The 18,943-nt window shown below is 42.8% G+C and overlaps 1 protein-coding gene and 1 pseudogene across 4 annotated transcripts in view; both read right to left on the bottom strand.

Annotated features, from left to right (window-relative positions):
* Positions 1-7,721: 7,721 nt before the first annotated feature.
* On the bottom strand, positions 7,722-8,646 carry LOC121549555 (annotated as a pseudogene).
* Positions 8,647-10,994: 2,348 nt separating this feature from the next.
* LOC121550002 (sickle tail protein homolog) overlaps positions 10,995-18,943 on the bottom strand; it is a 186,129-nt gene continuing 178,180 nt past the window's right edge. For 3 of the 4 annotated variants that reach the window (XM_041862049.2, XM_045210542.1, XM_045210543.1), the window contains 5 exons: positions 18,588-18,716; positions 16,676-16,759; positions 14,591-16,321; positions 13,876-14,016; positions 10,995-12,630 (listed from right to left, as the gene is read on the bottom strand). In XM_041862049.2, the coding sequence (XP_041717983.2) occupies positions 12,088-12,630; positions 13,876-14,016; positions 14,591-16,321; positions 16,676-16,759; positions 18,588-18,716 (2,628 nt within the window). In that variant the 3' untranslated portion in view covers positions 10,995-12,087. The remainder of the gene's footprint in view (positions 12,631-13,875; positions 14,017-14,590; positions 16,322-16,675; positions 16,760-18,587; positions 18,717-18,943) is intronic. The other variant, XM_045210541.1, reaches the window with a different exon arrangement.

Raw genomic sequence — 18,943 nt, 5'->3', positions numbered from 1 at the left:
TGGTGAGATAAAAATACTATAGTCAGCAGTAACTGTTCTTTTCATGTCCCCCTGTCTCCAGAGCCAGGCCCAGCGCACTGAACTGCAGATAATGTGTGAGTTTGAGAAGCTGCATCCGTTCCTGAAAAAGGAGGAGGCAGCCAGGATTGCTGTCTTAAAGCACAAGGTTTCATGGAAGATGAGGGGGATTCGAGAGACGATGGAGGGGATAAGTAGTGTGGGGATCTATTTTCTTACAACTAGATGTGATGCCTAGCTTAGAAAGAATACATTAATGATTAAACATAATAGGTTTGTGCTGTACTGATATAGATTGTTTAACATAACAAGCTGTGATTAATGTGAGGAACCGTTAGGGGGTAGGCTGAGACAGGCTTGTGACTCACATACACACAGCCTCTTTGTTAAACCGCTCAAGGACATGTGATCTGCTACAAAGAAGGACAAACTATGTCTGAGGTTGCTGACTCGAGACAAGTTGTAAAGATAACAACTAATGCCTGGCAACAGTGAAGCGCCAAGGGGCTGGGACCAGCCTGTGCGCCATCGATAGGTTGGGTAAGTTTAAACCACACCCAGCCTCTACTCTGACAGGCCCAGCAGGGAGCGGGAACTATCTCTGTCAGAGTATTTAAAGAAGAACTTATAACAAAAGCTCAGTTCTCTGTCTGCCCTGCGTGGTTTTTCAGTGGGCCCGTATATACGAACATCATATTTACCATTCAAGTGTTTGCATTAATTAAAATACTAGTCTATCTTAGAAGACGTGTATTGACCTCTTTTTGTTATACCAGATTTGAATTGACGCAATTTAACAATTGGTGACCGCCGACGTGATCTGGTAGAGGGACTTCGCTGGGTATTGTCCGGCCGATTGGACATCGCTGTCGTTGGACGGTGTGTTTCACAAAGAGTCCGGACTACTAAAAACAGGTAAGCAGACACCTATTGATATATGACTGAAGTTCTGCACATTGGCTTTATCCAAATTAATTTTGTGAAACACCTGTTTGATGTAAGTGACCCAAATTGTAACTGAATACCTGAATCATTATCAATTACATAAAACACTATGGTGTGACATGCAAACTTATGGTAAATGTGAGTGTTAAACCATGGTATTATAGAGTATTGTTCCACTGACACGTACCAGAGGGCTAGGTACGGCTAGGATCGGGGAAAATACTGAAGTCCCCAGGCTAGGACCACCAGGGGTGAGAACTGGGGGTATAAGGAATTATTGGCTTAAAAGTGTTGCACTACTGACACGTACCAGAGGGCTAGGTACGGCTAGGATCAGAGGGACACTTACAATTTTAGATAGTGTTGCACTACTGACACGTACCAGAGGGCTAGGTACGGCTAGGATCAGAGGGACACTTTAAAGTATAGGGTGTTGTATGAATGAGAGTGCGAATGATCCCAGTGTAATAAAAGAGTGATTGCAAATGAAATAAAAGAGTGAATGCGGGTTATTAAAATTAATAAACATGTATACCTTGATAGAAAACTAATTAGGAGTTAAAGAAGTCTGTAGCTGCTTAAACCGTATAACCCGTTAGTAAATTGGGAATATAAAGGTAAAGATAATGAATAGTCAATATAACTAAATTGAAATGTATTGAACTGATATAATTAAACTGTAACGTTGGTGTTTGAAATAACATAATACTGGTTTTAAAGAAGAAATTAAGTTGAAATTTGATATATTATTCAACTTAACGTTGGATGTTCAACACAACATGATATTGGCTTGATGTGATCAAGTTCCCAAATATAAATGTTTTATGTTTGACGCCACATTAATTTAACGTTTGATGCTTGACCCTGCAAAATACTGGTTAAATAATTAGACTGAAATAATTTGGTTTATCGTTGAAGTATAAATATGCACCGACTTTAACTAATTAGGTGGGAATAATTTGATTTAAATAAATAGACTAACGTACTTTAAATAACGGACGATTATTACGTTAAAACGAAAAACGGACAAAACCTGTTCGGAGTGGAAACAGGAGGGAGAACCGCGTAGGGGTAAATTTAAAGAAGCAGTGAGAGAGAGAGAGAGAGAGAGAGAGAGGTAGGAGGGGGCCAGTACCCACTGATAGCCTTACCTAATCTATTGGTGGGGAATGAAAGAGGCCCCAGCAACCTTAGAATGAGGTGAGAGCTAGTGCGGTTTTCATTTGGTGACGTCACTTGCTCTATGAACTGGAAGTATATACATTGAATGGATTGCGGAATGTGTGGGGTGACTGGCAATGTATGTAGAGGGTCCTTGGTTCGAACCCAGGTAGGGACAGTGGGTAAAGCTTTCACATTGGGGCTATAGACCTAGGTTACTACGTGGATTGAGAAATGTGAAAGGTTGAATTAGATAGCTTGAGTAGAAGTATTCTATAAAGGTCTATGAAAATATGTTACAAGGTCCCCGCGCCTCCCCCATTGTGTAGGAAGGAGCAAGGGGAGGGGTGAGAGATAGTTCAAATGATAGGAATATCATTAAATGTATGCTTATCAATGATAGCAAGTATTTGTTTTATTAATTAGGGCCTAATCAGAGAGAACAGTTTAAAAAATTGAATAGCGAACTGAAATGGCGATAGAGCTGTGAAAATTGAGTTGAGGACAAAAGAGAATAATTTATGGCTCTGGTTAGCGAGAGAAAAAAAAATAGAGACAGTCCAGCGAGTTAGATTGAGCTGTAAGATTTCAAGTAGAGGTCTAAATACTTGACTGGAAGGCAGTGCTTTGATAAATTCTAATTGTTATTACTTTATTCGATCGGTTGCTTAACACCAGTGGTGTATGCAAATAGTTGGTGAATTCTAGAACGATAATTTATTTTCGTTACGGGGACCAGGGGATGCAAGTAGCTTTAGCTATTATGCTGAGGGAATAGCACCAACCTATAGTGGGTTCTAGATTTGTTAAATAAACAAACTTATATTTTAAACTAAAGTAATGCAATAGGCTACAATTATAACTTAAAGTTGGTACAACCTCAGTGTTCTCAGTTAACGCTGGAAGTTGCACAGAATTTTCACAATGTACAAGTTCACGCTCAGTAGACATTTTCTCAGTGCCACATTTTGTTTTTTAGGGGGAACATTGTTTGTGGGTATGATTGATTGACTGATATGTAGTGGTTGATTGATTTGATTCCCTCTTTTGACCTGCAGGAGTATAAAGCCACAGCGAAAACAAGGTAAGTGAACTGCCACCTCTCTCGCTCTCTCTTCTTCTCTCCCTCCCTCCTCTGTGGTTCTGAACAACAGCAGCCATGACTCCAGACTGTTCTTCCAGAGACCGATGGGCTGCTGTACCAGATCCAGAGGTGGCCCCAGGAGGCCTGGCTGTGGCCAAAGAAGAGGTGGTTGACGTGGCCAAACACCTGGGAAACCTGTGCTTTAGAGTGTGGAGGAAAATGAAGGAGATTGCGACCTGTAGTGAGTATCAATTTATGATCTTACTGTGCAAAATGCAGGGTTAACAGATTTAATCAAACAACGGCACTGTAGCTTGTTCTATCTGTTTGCCGTCTTGCTTACTCCTATGATTGTTTTCATGCGTGACAATGGCCATAGGAGGTGGCAAGACCACACAAACAGATCTGAGACTAGTGGGGTATACTACATACCGGGTTTGAGGAGTTAGAGAGGTAACATTGGTCATCTCTGAGTTCAACTCGGGAGACCCGGTCGTATGAAAGAGGCTCACCTTTTAGCCAGGTACATTTCTATGGCAATGAATCCTTCAGAACTAACCTGCTCTGGAGCAGGCCACTCTAATCTGTTTTCCATGTTGATTCAACGTCATCACATAGATTTTTTGGGTTGAAATGACGTGGAAACAACGTTGATTTAGCCAGTTTTTGCCCAGTGGGAAGTGTCTGAGCCACGAGTTGTGGAAAAATAAAATCAGATACCCTCCCTCTGGAAAATAATGTCATCGTCCCCTTCATATGAGGATGACGACTGATTCAATATTTTATTAATACAATGTTTTTATGTGTGTAAATTTTTTTAAATGTTAAAATACGTATCACGTGACACATTTAGTAATGACAGTATTTGCTTTCCAAACTGTACATTTTTCAAGCTATTGAATTTTGAAATTTGCGCAAGGCAATCCAACCATAAACATATAATCCATAAATGGCAGTTCCCATTCAAGTCAAGACTGGCAGCCATTGCTAGTGTACCCATGAGTTTAACAGTCAAATTGACAGGTTTAGAGGTTCCAAAACCCTTGTATGGATTATATGTTTATGGCCACAACGCCACAAGCTGTTCCACAGATAGAAGGAGCGATAGGACTGGGGAAAAAGGTGCTTGTGAATGAATAAGTACACCAAAGACGGCGTTAACGATAAGTAATAAAATAAAGACGGGACCTCTACAAGCCCATTTCACACCATAGTCTGATGCATTTGTAATAACTTTTCTTTCATTTTGATTTTGGCACAAATGAAAATGTGGCACTGACTCGCCCATGGATTTATGTTTTAGCATTGTCTCAATGAAGAGTTCGGCATTCGACTAGCCTTGTGCGACATGCATACACAGTTACAAGCCTGCTAGAGTTAGCGGAAGGCAGACGAGCATTATCCGCCGTCGTAGCATGGATGAAGCCTGACCTGGAATGTGAAGCTAACTGAAGCTGGCTAGCTTTATAAAAACCTGAGTAGATCTAGCTTGCTTCGTAGTATAGAATTACTCTATTACAATCAAAGGTTCTAATTCAGCATATCTCTGATAGTTTCACTCAGCTCCTGTGGTTCTGGACCCCAACATTGCCCACCCATTATATTTGGAGTCTGATGACGTGCCCGGGATTTACTTCTTCAAATGCGAGCTGGGCGCACAGCTGGGACGTGGATGTTGGGGGCCACGAATTCTGGAGGCTGGGTTTGACCGACGCAGCAATGGAAGGGCCGGGGGACCAGCCAGACTGCTGTCTCTGGCACATGGATGGGAAATACAAAGTAAGCTCCAAATCAAATCCTGAGACTACAAAACTGCAAGTGAGAGCCAGACCTGAAAGGATCAGGGTATTTGTGGACATATACAGAGGATACATGAATTTATATGACCTCATCAACAAAAAAGCCTTATACAGACTTTATCACAACTTTGATAAGATAATTTTTCCATTTGTTGGAAGCCAGTCTCCTTTGAGAATTGTACCAGTCAAGCCAACTGTCTCAGTACCACCACACATCTACTGAAACAGTGTACACATGTAGCTGTTCTGTCTGAACAAGGGGGGTGTGGGTGGGGGGTTGTCCAAAAGCTCAATAGATTACTTTTGAATTTTATCGATGCTCAGTTCATGTTAGCAATCAACAAAAAATATACACAAACTATCATGCCTTTATAGTTTCTTTTTTCAGCTCTGGTAGAATGATAGGGATACATTTTTTAGTCTTCTTTAGAGATTATTTTTACCTCCTTTGTGTATGTAATACAGTACCGAATGAACATATGAAGTTAAGACAATAGACAATACTACTTTTGTTAACACCATAAACACACATTTTATTTGAACACCATAGCTCCTGCTAAGTGGCCTAGGTTCTGCTGTTAAAATAACCTCGAGTGAAGTGGCTTGATATGTTTTTTTTCAGGAATTGGGCTTTATATGACTTGATAAATACATGTATTTTTATTTGTCAATCTTCTTTTTAGGCCTCTCCTGCTCTGCTCTGTGTTGTTTAATATTGAGGGCGTTCGTTTAAACTAAAGGAGAGAAGTGCTCACTGGATGGAGACATTAAGGAGGCTTTTCATTTGGAAGAAATAAAGTTTGTTTTCTGGCATCTTTTTATGTAATGGTTTACACACTTTTACTATTTGGAAGAAAGCAATGCCATGAGTTTTTCATTCATTTTGCAAAAAATTGCTTTAATAATATGCATTCGGAAAGTATTCAGACCCCTTCACTTCTTCCACATTTTGTTACGTTACAGCCTTATTCTAAAATTGAACCAATAAATGTTTTCCTCAATTTTTGCTAATTTATTTAAAATAAAAAACAGAAATACCTTATTTACATAAGTATTTAGACCCTTTGCTATGAGACTCGAAATTGAGCTCAGGTGCATCCTGTTTCCATTGATAATCCTTGAGATGTTTCTACAACTTGATTGGAGACCACCTGTGGTAAATTCAATTGATTGAACATGATTTGGAAAGGCACACACCTGTCTATATAAGGTCCCACAGTTGACAGTGCATGTCAGAGCAAAAACCAAGCCTTGAGGTCAAAGGAATTGTCCGTAGAGCTCTGAGACAGGATTGTGTCGAGGCACAGATCTGAGGAAGGGTGCCAAAAAATGTCTGCAGCATTGAAGGTCCCCAAGAACACAGTGGCCTCCATCATACTTAAATGGAAGAAGTTTGAAACCACCAAGACTCGAACAAACTGAACAATCGGGGGAGAAGGGAGAAGGGCCTTGGTCAGGGAGGTGCCCAAGAACCCGGTGGTCACTTCGACAGAGCTCCAGAGTTCCTCTGTGGAGATGGGAGAATCTTCCAGAAGGACAGCCATCTCTGCAGCACTCCACCAATCAAGCCTTTATGGTAGAGTGGCCAGACGGAAGCCACTCCTCAGTAAATGGCACATAGCAGCCCGCTTGGAGTTTGCCAAAAGGCATCTAAAGACTCTCAGACCATGAGAAACAAGATTCTCTGGTCTGATGAAACCAAGATTGATCTCTTTGGCATGAATGCCAAGCGTCACGTCTGGAGGAAACCTGGCACCATCCCTACGGCGAAGCATGGTGGTGGCAGCATCATGCTGTGGGTATATTTTTCAGCTGCAGGGAATGGGAGACTAGTCAGGATCGAGGGAAAGATGAACGGAGCAAATTACAGAGAGATCCTTGATGAAAACCTGCTCCAGAGCGCTCAGGACCTCAGACTGTGTGCTCAGAATGTTCATGACACTGAGCACACAGACAAGACAACGCAGGAGTGGGTTCATGACAAGTCTCTGAAAGTCCTTGAGTGGCCCAGCCAGAGCCCAGACTTGAACCCAATCGAATATCTCTGGAGACCTGAAAATAGCTGTACAGCGACGCTCCCCATCCAACCTGACAGAGCTTGAGAGGATATGCAGAGAAGAATGGGAGAAACTCCCCAAATACAGGTGTGCCAAGCTTATAACATCATATCCAAGAAGAATCTATGCTGTAATCGGTGCCAAAGGTGCTTCAACAAAGTACTGAGTAAAGGGTCTGAATACTTATGTAAATGTGATATTTCAGCTTTTTATTGTCTAAAATGTCTAAAAACCTGTTTTTGTTTTGTCATTATGGGGTATTGTGTTTAATCAATTTTAGAATAAGGCTGTAAGGTAACAAAATGTGGAAAAAGTCAAGGGGTCTGAATGAGTGCACTTACATTTACAAGAATACTATGCATACAATAACAGAGATGGTAAAACAACCTAGAAATAAGCTTGATTTTCATACAGGGCCATAGGCCTACCAACCATTCTTATGTACTGTATGCCTGTATTGCTCAACACCACAATGCTATCATACCATAGGATTCAACACTGTACATCGTCACTGTAATATTAAATAGTCATTGAATCACTGCAAGCATACACTTTTTCAAGTCTCAGAGCAGGAGGAGAACAGTTTTGCCTTTTTGTTTTAGATCATAATAATGAATAAGATTATGGACAGGGGGGACCTGATCCTAGATCTCCCCTGTCTCTACAGTACAGCTGAAGCAGTATACTCTGATAAGTCCTTGCCAGAAAGAAATACATAATAGGATCCAACACTCCACTCACACAGGTTAGTGCGGAAGTGACTCGATTGGCTAGTGCCAGAGCCTCAATGGACGCAGTTTCTATGTGGCTATGAGTGTGTCTCTCAATGTAGATGGAACGGTTCAAGTGATAGGGCACAAAAGCAACCAGGAAGTTCACCATGATGAGTATGATCATCCTGATAGCCTTGTCTCCAACTGGTCTCTCCTGTTGCTTGACGCCCCTCAGTTTCAATAGGATTAGTATATAGGAAACCACTATGGTGACCAGAGGAATAGTAAACGCCACCACGGTTGACACCAATGCTTTGGGAGAAGTATTTTCCAAGTACAGCTGGTTACACATGACCACAGTCGTGTTGTCGACCTGAATGGTCATCGTTTGGTCTTTGGAGAATAGCAAGGGAGTCATAGACACAGTCACTGTGACCCACAGGATGACCACGACTGCTCTGGCGTGTGTGATCTTCCTCATTGACTTTGACTTAAGCGGTAGGACCAGGGCCAAGAGGCGGTCCAGGCTGATGCAGGTCATGAAGTAGAGACTGCAGTACATGTTGAGGTAGAATAGAAATCCCACCCGGTCGACAGGGGACCTCTCCAAAGGGCCAGTGGCTGTCAGAGAAGTGGTAGACCATCCGCATGGGCAGGATCAGCACATAGGAGACGTCTGCTATGGCCAGGTGCCTCAGGAAGAGTTTGGAGGGCGAGGTGACAGCCTGACGACAGAACACTCACAATGCCAAGGTGTTGCCAGGCACAGCAACCACGAATACCAGTATGTAAAAGCTAGCAAGCAGGACGTTCTCATGGTGGGAACCTTTGGCGTGTAAGCCATGTCTCTCCTCCTCAGTGTAGTTCATAATCATGCAGTGGATTCTTAGCCTATAGGACATAACAAAGACAAGACACTGTAGTCTACAGAGATGTGAGATTGAGAGAGGGCTACTAGTGAGTTGTGAATGGCTCTGTTGTTACACATCACTGTGGTTTTATTTGTGGAGTCTACATCATTTCAGCACACATACCTACGGTCTGGAGGATTTGAACAGAATAACCCAAGGCTGTTTCCCAAATGGCATCCTATTCCCTATGTAGTGCACTACTTCTGACCAGAGCCCTATTGGGAATAGGGTGCCATTTGGGAATCACACTAAGTGATTTCTACAGCATCAGTAAGATGACCTCAGAGGTAGATGTGGTGGTTCTTAGGAACAAGAAAATGCCAAATATTGTTTTCCTGTAGCCTACACAGATCAGGGTGGTTTCTGCAAAGAACTAAGTGAGAAGGAACTGATCCAAATGATGGCTATTGTTAGTAATGGTAGCCCATAAATGAAAGTGAACAGTCATTTATCAAGTATTGTACTCTATAAATAACTCTACACTCTAAAAAATAAAGGTGCAAGTTGGAACCAAATAAGGTTATTGAGAGCAATGCCATAAGGGAACTATTTTAGGGATGCTGAAGAACCATAAATGGGTTGGTTCTTTGAAGAACCATACAATTCAAAACCCGGAATGTTTCAGCCATCCAGGACCGGAATTGAATAGCCCTGCTGTAGAGTTTTAAAGCTTATTTGCATCTTTCCCAAGGTGCCGTTTGAGTTAATTTTTGAGTTACCAGTACCACCAATGACTGTTTGCTAGTGACAGTGACATGGTTGTTGCATTCATACATTATCAATCCTGTGGATTTCACCAAGTGAGATCCTATGTGGAAATGTTGCCATTAACATTAAATTCTTTAAGACAATACATCATTCAATTACCTGAAACCCATAGTTATGAGGCTACATCAGGGCTGCAAGTCACTTTATGCTGGCTTGCAAAGTGATGTGTAATGCCTATTGAAATCCACCCGCAAACTGCATTCAGAATGACTGCCAGGGTTGGGAAGACTAAGATATGAGAATACCTTAAACATCTAAACTTGAACAAGCATTTCAGTAATGGGTGCAATAAGTCCTCAATAAAATATTGGAATAGTTTAGAAAAATGTATGTTACTTATAGTTGAGTAGCATAAGATTAATTAATCAACATAAATATTGAAACAAACAATTCTAAACCTTCAGTAGAGCATGCTGGGAAAAATGATAATGATGGGCGTGGTTTTGGTTCAACTCTGGTTATTAACACTGGGTTTCTTTTACACCACTGAGGGGTAGTTTAAACCTTTACAGTGTTAATTTAATTCCTGAATCAACACAAGAAATGTTACACTGATTTCCCAGTTAATTTAAATCAATTGAACTGCAATCTGCAGTTCCAACAATAACAAAGTGTGAACCCCGTCACTGATTTGGTAAACAGCTGAGGGCTGGAGAAATGTAACCACTCTCAAATTCATAGACAGAGCTATGGATGCAAGGATTGACCATCCATGAGATCAAAATGATAATTTTAACAATGTTTTGAGGCTATACAGTGTTGGTTTACAATTACATTGTTTACAAAACTTATATTGTGGGTTCTTGATTGGTTAAGACAGTTGAACTAAGCTCCTGAGGTATTTATAAGTTATATTCTTCAAGAATCACTGGGTATATAATTAATTTAAAAGTCCAAAACATGTATGCATCAACTGCAGACTGTCCCTTTAAATTTGAAATTTAAATCAAATTAACTTAAACTTTCATTTAATAAATTATCTGAGTGAGAGTAAAGAATCAACATGAATAGTAAATAACCACTTCTAATACAGTACTTACCAGTAGGCCCTTAGCCTTCAAGGAGTAATTCTGGATATTTATTTTCAATTAATTACAGACACGTTACAGTGGTGGTGGTTGCAGACTGGGATAAGAGTAGTTCTGTTGTTCCTACTCTTAGAGATGTATTCTCATAGGTTAACTTCCTCTTACACAGTTTTCACACCCTCAAAGCAATGGTCACTTTCCAGACAGACCACATTGCATTGCATCAACCAATGGTTGCGTGCCACTTCATTGACTGTGTAGTCAAGCATCCGATTGCTATATCATATGACGTGGTTAACTGATATGATAAACACCTTTCCAGGGGTTTTGAGATCTGCAACTTAGTCAGCCTGGAATGCAGCCATTATGTGGCCTGGACACTCACTGACATCTCCTGGTTAGTAAATGTAATGAACCAGTTAATACAGAGTGACATGCTGCTTGGTATGTGGTTGGAACTTTGTACAGAGTTGAGAGCAGAACAGGAGAGGAACTAAACGTGACTAGAACTTAAATGCATTACAAGCATGCAGACCTTTATTGTTTTTATTCCAACACAATTCTTTCTTTACCACATTGTTTTTATGTAGTATGGTTTAAAGCTTTACAAAAATGAGAGCGAACAAAATATTTACAAAATCTATCTGCGCAAACATAATTATTCTTTAACATGATCACTCTCCTAAAGTATCTTAAAGGCATGCATACAAATAAACTTTGGTATGTTAACAAAACTACTAAAGTTCTTATTAGAAGCAGTTATGTACACTTGGTAGAACAGTTGGTGAATTTCTTTTGTTTTTAGTAATGTATACATTTAGACATCGATAAACATTAACTTAAGAAACATAGACCTCCAGTCAAGCTATTGAAGGTAAAGACTTCAGCCATCACACCTTGAGTGTATGTGTAGAGTTTCCACTTGGTATGTCATGATTACAGTAATACAGTCAGGAGATTACATTACAACAACTTTGGCAAATAGGCACAATACCTACAGAAATAACTGTTATTCCTCATAAACCTCCTAAAATCAGTTATCTCCTAAAAATACATTGGCAGTGCATGGATAACTATATGAGAAAATGTTCTTAGCAAAATAGAAGTCAATGCAATTCCACTTTAAACGTCTGTATACTTACAGTATACATTCATAAAAGGCATTTACAAGGGCTATGCTGAATGGGAGCATAAGAAATAGTGTAAGATGAAGATATACTATGATTATCCAGTCTCTGGTTTTCAAAAATAAAACACCTTTCTTACATGGTAATAGTGATTGTACATCAACTCAATTTTCTTAGATAGTCAGAAAAATATCTTTTTTTCTTCTCTTTAAAATCATTTACTCAGTACTCTAATATACCTTTTTTTAAATCCAGGATTCAAGTTCAAAGCATCAGCCAAGGGAAAATGCAACTTAAAACGAAGTCAAAGCATCAGTGTGAGAATGCCAGTGCCAAATCAAATTGAAATATGAATGGTTGGGGAAGTGCATCCATTACCCTTTTTACAACAAAATACAAACCAATAAACAACAGAACAAATCTAGCTCCTAAGAGAGAAAGAGAGTAGTAACCCAAATGGGGCAACTGTACGGGGGCTAAGTGGAGTCCTTGGCTGCTGTGGTGGTTGGGATGCAGGATTTGCCGCTGCTGCCGTTCTGGGGCCTGTAGCTGGTGAAGCTGGGGGTGTGTATGGTGCGGATGCTCTTCACACCCGGGCCCAACGGGGTGGGCGACAGAGGGGAGGGGGAGGAGGAAGAGAAGGAAGAGGAGGAGGAGGGTGCTCGGCCGTTTTGAGTCTGCGAGGAGAACGAGAGAGTTTTACCTGTGTGAGAGGGCGTGGGGAGTTTGAGGGAGGAACCGTTAGAGAGGGAGGGGATGTGGGAGGAGGTGGGGAGGGCCGAGCCAGGGTGGCGGGGGGCGTAAGGGGACGGGATGGAGGACTTGGTGGTGTGGAGGGGGGGAGAGGAGGAGTTGGAAGAGGAGGAAATGTTAATAGGGTTAGTAGCATCTGAGTTTGTAGCAGACTGGGAGGAGCTGCCTTTACCAGAGCTAGGATAAAAAGCAGGAATTTTAGAGGCAGGTATAGTAGGGGAAGTAGTTTTATGATCCCCTCCCGCTCTTTTAGCACTTCCATTAGCCTGCAAACAGAGATGCCAAAACAAAGACTGGTTGTCAAAATGGGAACTGGTTATTAAAGTAACAAAAAAAAACAAAAAAAAGGCAAGACAACATTGACTTAACTAAAGTTCTAGACAAGAAACAATCACAGAAACAAACATATTGCTACTAAGAGAACTAAAAGACACACAAAAAGGCTCAAACTAGCTACAGTGTCTATTTTGACTGGGTTACTTGAGGTAACTGAGAAACACACTGTTAATAAAAAAGGAGAAAGAAAATATTGAAAGGAGGGATGAAGGAAGGAGGTTTGAGATGTGGGAGGGGGCACTGCTTGGTGATGCCTGTGTGTTAAGTTTGATTGTCAAGCTTTCTGAGAGGAGGGAAAAACCAGAGATGCATATTGGTTGGGGAGGAAGGTGGAGTATGTTAGATAAAAGAGGGGATCTTTTTGAAGGTGGGAAAGATAAAAGTGGATATCTGGAAAAGTAGGGGTGAATATTCCACTGACTGGTACAGCAAGTGCAAGGGGGAGAGATGGGTGGTAGAAGAGCATCCTTCAGAGAAGGGCCGGAGGTAGCCTGGTGGAACCAGCCTGATTCCTGCATTCACCATTCTGTTGAAGTGAAATATATTGGTGAACGCAGCGATCAGGCTAGCTCCAGCAGGCTAGGAGGGAGGGGTATTAAAGTGTGGTTTAGTAGCTGTGCATTGTGAAAATAAAGGAGCGTATCAGGTAGGCTTTTTGGGTTTAGTAGAGGTGCATTGTGGGTAGGAGGGAGTGTGGCTAATAGAAATATCGGTTTAGTAAAGCCTCCTGAGGTTGTTTGGCATCACTGTTTAGGAACTCAGCTGTGATGGAAACTGGGGATGTGATGGAGAACTCAGTCGATGACAGGATGCATGTGGACTTTCTTTCTTTCTCTTTTCTTTTCTTTTCTCTTTTTTATTTTTTCTCGTCACCAACATAGCAAAAGCTGCCATGAGCAGTGTGGACCATGCAGAAGCATTCGGTGATGTTATAAGGGTAACAGTCAAGAGTCAAACATGCCTTTCAGTCAGAGCAGATTGAGAGAAAACAGAAACAGAAACCAAAATGGCCACCTCAATCCCATTTAAACAAAACACGAACTCTCACAGCTTTGGTTGTTTTGATATTTTTTTCCCTTAACACAGGCCTCTTGTTTTCTATACCCTATGTTTACTATACAAGTTTGTTCCCTCTAGTCCCTTTGGTCCCTGGTAAGGCCCTATAGTAAAACTACCTGTCGGAACTGCCTCTGAGCGCTGTCCTGTAGCTTTTGCTGTTTTCCTGCTTTGTCAGTAGGAGTCCCTGGCGACTGCCTGGACTTCGCAGACATGGGCACTGGCATCCGACTAGTAGGGGAAGCGACACTGGTTGCGTTCTGCAAGAGGATCCAAACGAAACAAAACAAGAAAGAAAATAAAAGAAAGAAAAAAACAACACCATATTGGAGGTATGACAAACTGATAGAAGCAAGGCAATGACAGGTCAAAAACCTGTTCGTTCAAGATTACCACTAACCGTTAACACCAGTAAGAGCACATGCACCGCCTGTACTGTAGTAGCCTATACCAAAACGTACAACCCTACAGTAAATGCAGTCCAAGAACAACCGATTCAAGAAACCAAAAGTGTAATCAACATTGAGTATCATTGTGTGAATAAAAGTCTGCCACTTGCTGAAACCCCGGTTAGAGTTTGAGCAGCCAATTGAAGGAGAGATACGAGAGACAGAGGACGGGACCCATTGAAAATGCCACTCCCCAATCATGTTGGACCATGATTACTTAGAGGGAGAAAGCAACAGAGAAGGGCTCCGTCATTTCCAAAACACCTGGGAAGTGATTAATGAGTGGTTGGTTGGTAAACCCAGTGGTTAGGATGGAGTTAAGGGAGGGAGGGAGGAGTAAAAAGGGACCCAAAGCCTCCAGAGGGACAAGAGCTTAGAAAGAGACCTGTTGGCTGGGGGTGATTGTGGCGGTGGGGATGGCGGCTGGCCTGGGGAGGAGCTGAGGTTTGGTCTTCTTCCTCAGAGAGGAGGCCTTAATGGGCTGGGGGACCTTGGGGAGTGAACTCTTAGAAGGGAGTGATGAGGACCTCTTCAGGCCTCCACTCTCCCCACTCGAGACACACCCAGCCTGGGGATCCACGCTGGTTGCACTCCTCACTGGTTCCTCCTGGTGGGGCCTTGTGGGGCCCATCTCACTGATGGTGGTCTCTAGCTGCTTGATGGTCTGCTCCAGGCTGTCCAGGGTCTTGTAGGTGCTCTTCCGGATCTCGTCCGTCCTGCCTTGGGAATCTGAATGCTCCCGCCTTACTACAGCTGGAGCCTGGGCCTTGGGTGACGTGTCTGTTGGAGGAGCAGATGGTTTGGAGTGGCTTTTGATCTCAAACCTCTTGGCCTCCTTGTGCTGTCGGACCGTGCCGTCCGACTCCTCCTCGTCCTCGTACACGACCACCTGCAGCGTCTTCTTGCCTGTCTTGGTGCCTGTGCGGATGGCCTGCGACAGAGCGGCCAGCTGCTTCTTGGGAAACTTTAACTTGAACTTCTTCTTCCCGTCTGGCTTGCTGTCGCAGGACGACTCGGCGAGCTCCAAAGACGAGGAGGAAGAGTGCGACAAGCTACTACTGGAAGAGCTAAGAGCGCCGCTGGGGGCCTTGACGGCCGTGGGACCAGCCGCCCTCTCTCCCCCCTTTACCTGCAGTCCGCCGCTGCTCCACCATGTCTCCTCCATCTCCTCATCCTCCTCCTCGATGCGCTCCGCGGCCAGCATGCGCTCCAGCTCCTCCTCGCACTCGAACACCGTGGACAGGCGCTTGTAGGCCGAGCGGATGTCCATTGGCTCGTCAAAGATGATGATGACCGGCTTCTTGTTGTTGAAGCTGTCGTCCTGCGACCCCACCAAGCTGCTGCCGTCGCCGCCCGGAGTGGTGTGGGTCATCTCCCGGTTCCCAGGTCCCCCGCCCACGGTCACGGTCTGGATGCCCCGTTTGGCATTGACCAGCTCCTGGTATTCCCCACAGGACAGGGCCTGGACCTTAGTGTTGGTGATCATGAAGGCGATGTTGTCTGGGGGCGGAGGGGCTTCCTCAGCAGGGAGGTCAGGGCTCAGAAAGGCCTCCTCTTCCACCTCTTCATACTTGGGTCTGGGCTGATCTCTGGGCTGATCGGTGGCCTCACTAAGGGCCTTCTCTGGGGGAGACACCACTGCCTTAGGAGCCTCTCTTATGGTGATTGGTGGAGGGATTTTAGGCAATGCAGCAGGCAACACAACACTCTTACTAAGTGAAATGCCGGACTCCTGGACGACTGAGGAGACTGAGGACTCAAGCCTCTTGACTGTGCTTATCTGAGGCTTATCTACAGTGTTGGCCGATGGGCTTTCCAGAACCCCTTTTACCACTCCTGGGCTGGTCTTCAATGACTCTGAGCTCACCACCTGTTTCTGAGACAGAGGGCTGGGACAATTCAAGAAAAGAGGCTTGGGAGATATTGGTGGCCCTAACTGCTGGGGTTTCGGTTGTGGCCGCTGTGGCTGCTGGCTTGGGGAATTGTCATTAGCATTCACATTTGACACCTGTGAGGGGGACAGTGTTGGGTTGTCTCTGCATTCAGGAGCCTCCTCCACTGGGTCCAGGGGTGGCGGCTGGTCTTTGGACATCTGCCCAGTTACATAGTATATGACCTGCAAATGGCAAAGGAAGGACGAGAGAGTCCATGTTAAAAACTACAAAACTACAAAACTACAACACATAACAAGCCTATCAATAAGGGAAAAGATACCATGACATGTAAGGCATGCGTTTGGCCCATATAACCATACAACATGACTTCGTAAGGCCCATATAACCATACAACATGCCTTCATAAGGCCCATATAACCATACAACAAGACATTTGTAAACATTTAAAGGCATGTTTGGAACTTTGGATGTGAAGATTAATGTTAGCGTAGTAGTAGTAAATGCCCTGAGTAGCGTAGTAAATGCCCTGAGATTTTGACTATGAAGTTTTAGGGGTGAAAATATGGTATTCGTACCCCTGGGCTCTGACGAAGAGAGGTGGTGTTCCCATTTTCATCCACGTTGGGATCTTTGTCCTCATGAGTGTTCTCCGAGCTCTGCTAGGACAGTTTGTGAAGGCACAGCATTATTGTGCAATTGCACTCTATGGGTGCACTCTAACATGGATTCTCTCTACTATGCAACTGCACTCTGTTGCCCAACAAAGCATTGGGCAAAAACCCTCCTATAAGGCATCTTTTGATTGCGTTTCAAGATACGTGCTTATAACATATTAGATACCTTATAGGATAATACATGCAGGCACAAGTGAATAGTTATGGAACGTAGTTGATAAGGTATTGGATTATGTAAAAACCTTTAAGGGGACAATCTGGGATTCAAACAACAACAAAGCAGTCTATATATCATTGATTTAAAAGTCCAAAAATGTATGTACCAATCCCAAATTGCCCCTTTTACTAAGGAATTAGTTACCAAACTAATATTCTAATCTGGGGTATAGACTGACACCCATTCTACTCACAGACTAGCTAATGTTCAGTGCATCACGTTTTTATATATTCTCAACTTTCTTGTTGGTGTTCCAAGAATGTTTTATCAATCATTCCCATGTGGTGAGTGGAATGCAATGTTATATGACTGAAAATGTGTATGTAGGAATAACATGACAAATGCATTGCTGATGTGTGAGCTGAACATTGGGTTTTCTAGGAAAATATTATATCTGACCCACAGAATAACTGGATCTCTCATACAATGTACAATATCTTGTGTGACATGGTTTCTGAGCGAGTTAGAGAGGAGCATGAGATTAAGGGTGCATCCCAATTGGCACCCTATTCCCTTTGTAGTGCACTACATACACTCCCGATAGGAGAACCCTTTTTGGTTCCAGGTAGAACCCTTTTTGGTTCCAGGTAGAACTCTTTTGGGTTCCATGTAGAACCCTCCGGGAAAAGGGTTCTACAGTACATGGAACCAAATAGGGTTCTACCTGGAACCAAAAATAGTTATTTAAATGGTTCTCCTAAGGGGACAGCCGAATAACCCTTTTAGGTTCTAGAAAGCACCTTATTTTCTAAGAGCGTACTTTTCAACAGGGCCAACAGGGCTCTGGTCAAAGTAGTTCACTATATAGGTAATAGGGTGTCATTTGGGACGCATCCACTGTAGTGCCCTGTGTGACTGTGATCATAGAAAAACAAATGTTCTCCTGTGGACAACAACCACATTAGGCATATGTTTGGGTATTCAAATGAATTAGAAGATAGAGTTAAAGTTATATAGAGATTCAGAGAAATAGTAAGGTATCATTCCCAAGAAATAAGTCAAGTAAAGAAAGTGGTCACAGTGACCTAAAGTAAACCAAGTCTGCAAAAACAAGTCTGTGACCTAGGTAACAAGTAATACAACCTTGTTCCCCTCAATAGCCAATCAAAGTACTTTCTTATAGCAAAGTCTATAAGCAAATGACTATTTGAATAAAGGGCAGTTATTCCAAAGAAACAGACAAGACCATTCGATTAGGTCTGGATTCAAGATAAAGGATTAGTTTATTGATTGGTTCAATCAAGACAAACATAATGCAATCAAATATCAGTAGCAACAAGACACCATTAATTTGTTGGATACACACAATACACTTTTCCAGACATTTTCTGCAGACTTAATCAGAGAAAAACAAGTCCAAGCCATGAGTTCCATTGAAATCAAAAAGGGAAAAAGAGAATAAGTCAGAATCAGAAGGGATTTTGGGTAGTGGAGTTGTTACAGTACAGATCTCTTCACTGAGGCAGAAGCAGGGAGGTGTGAAAGGCACAGAGGAGGTTAAGGTACAGCCATCGATCGTTAGCTGGCGTCACGCAGTTGGCAGAAGCAGGCAGTTAGGCGGACGGCTAAACGGCTAAACGGCACCACGTCCTTTACCTTTTTCTCTTTGAGGGGCAATAAGGCCCCGGGTCTTAGCTCTCTGATCTGGGGCTCAACTCGAGTAGGGTGTGTCTCTAGCACACTACTTCTCACCTCTACATCCTTAACTGTGCACTTCTGGAACACCTGGGGAGTGAAGATATGTAAGGGGATTAGGGTTTAGGGCCCTGAGGGTTAGAGCCTACCTATACTGTACCTACCATATGTGAGGTGATAGTTTATTAGAAACACCTACAGTAGTTGATACTACTCGTATACTATCAACCTAGTGCTGTGGTGGCCGAATGGTTCAACTTTCTAGGGGTAAGAGCATGGCTAATTCTGGTTTTGTAAAGGACTGCGTCCATCCTCTG

Source organism: Coregonus clupeaformis, chromosome 34 (genome assembly GCF_020615455.1).
Source record: "Coregonus clupeaformis isolate EN_2021a chromosome 34, ASM2061545v1, whole genome shotgun sequence".
In the NCBI taxonomy this organism is placed as follows: domain Eukaryota; kingdom Metazoa; phylum Chordata; class Actinopteri; order Salmoniformes; family Salmonidae; genus Coregonus; species Coregonus clupeaformis.
The sequence above is the reverse complement of the archived record's forward strand: the minus strand, read 5'-3'. Positions and strand labels throughout refer to the sequence as shown.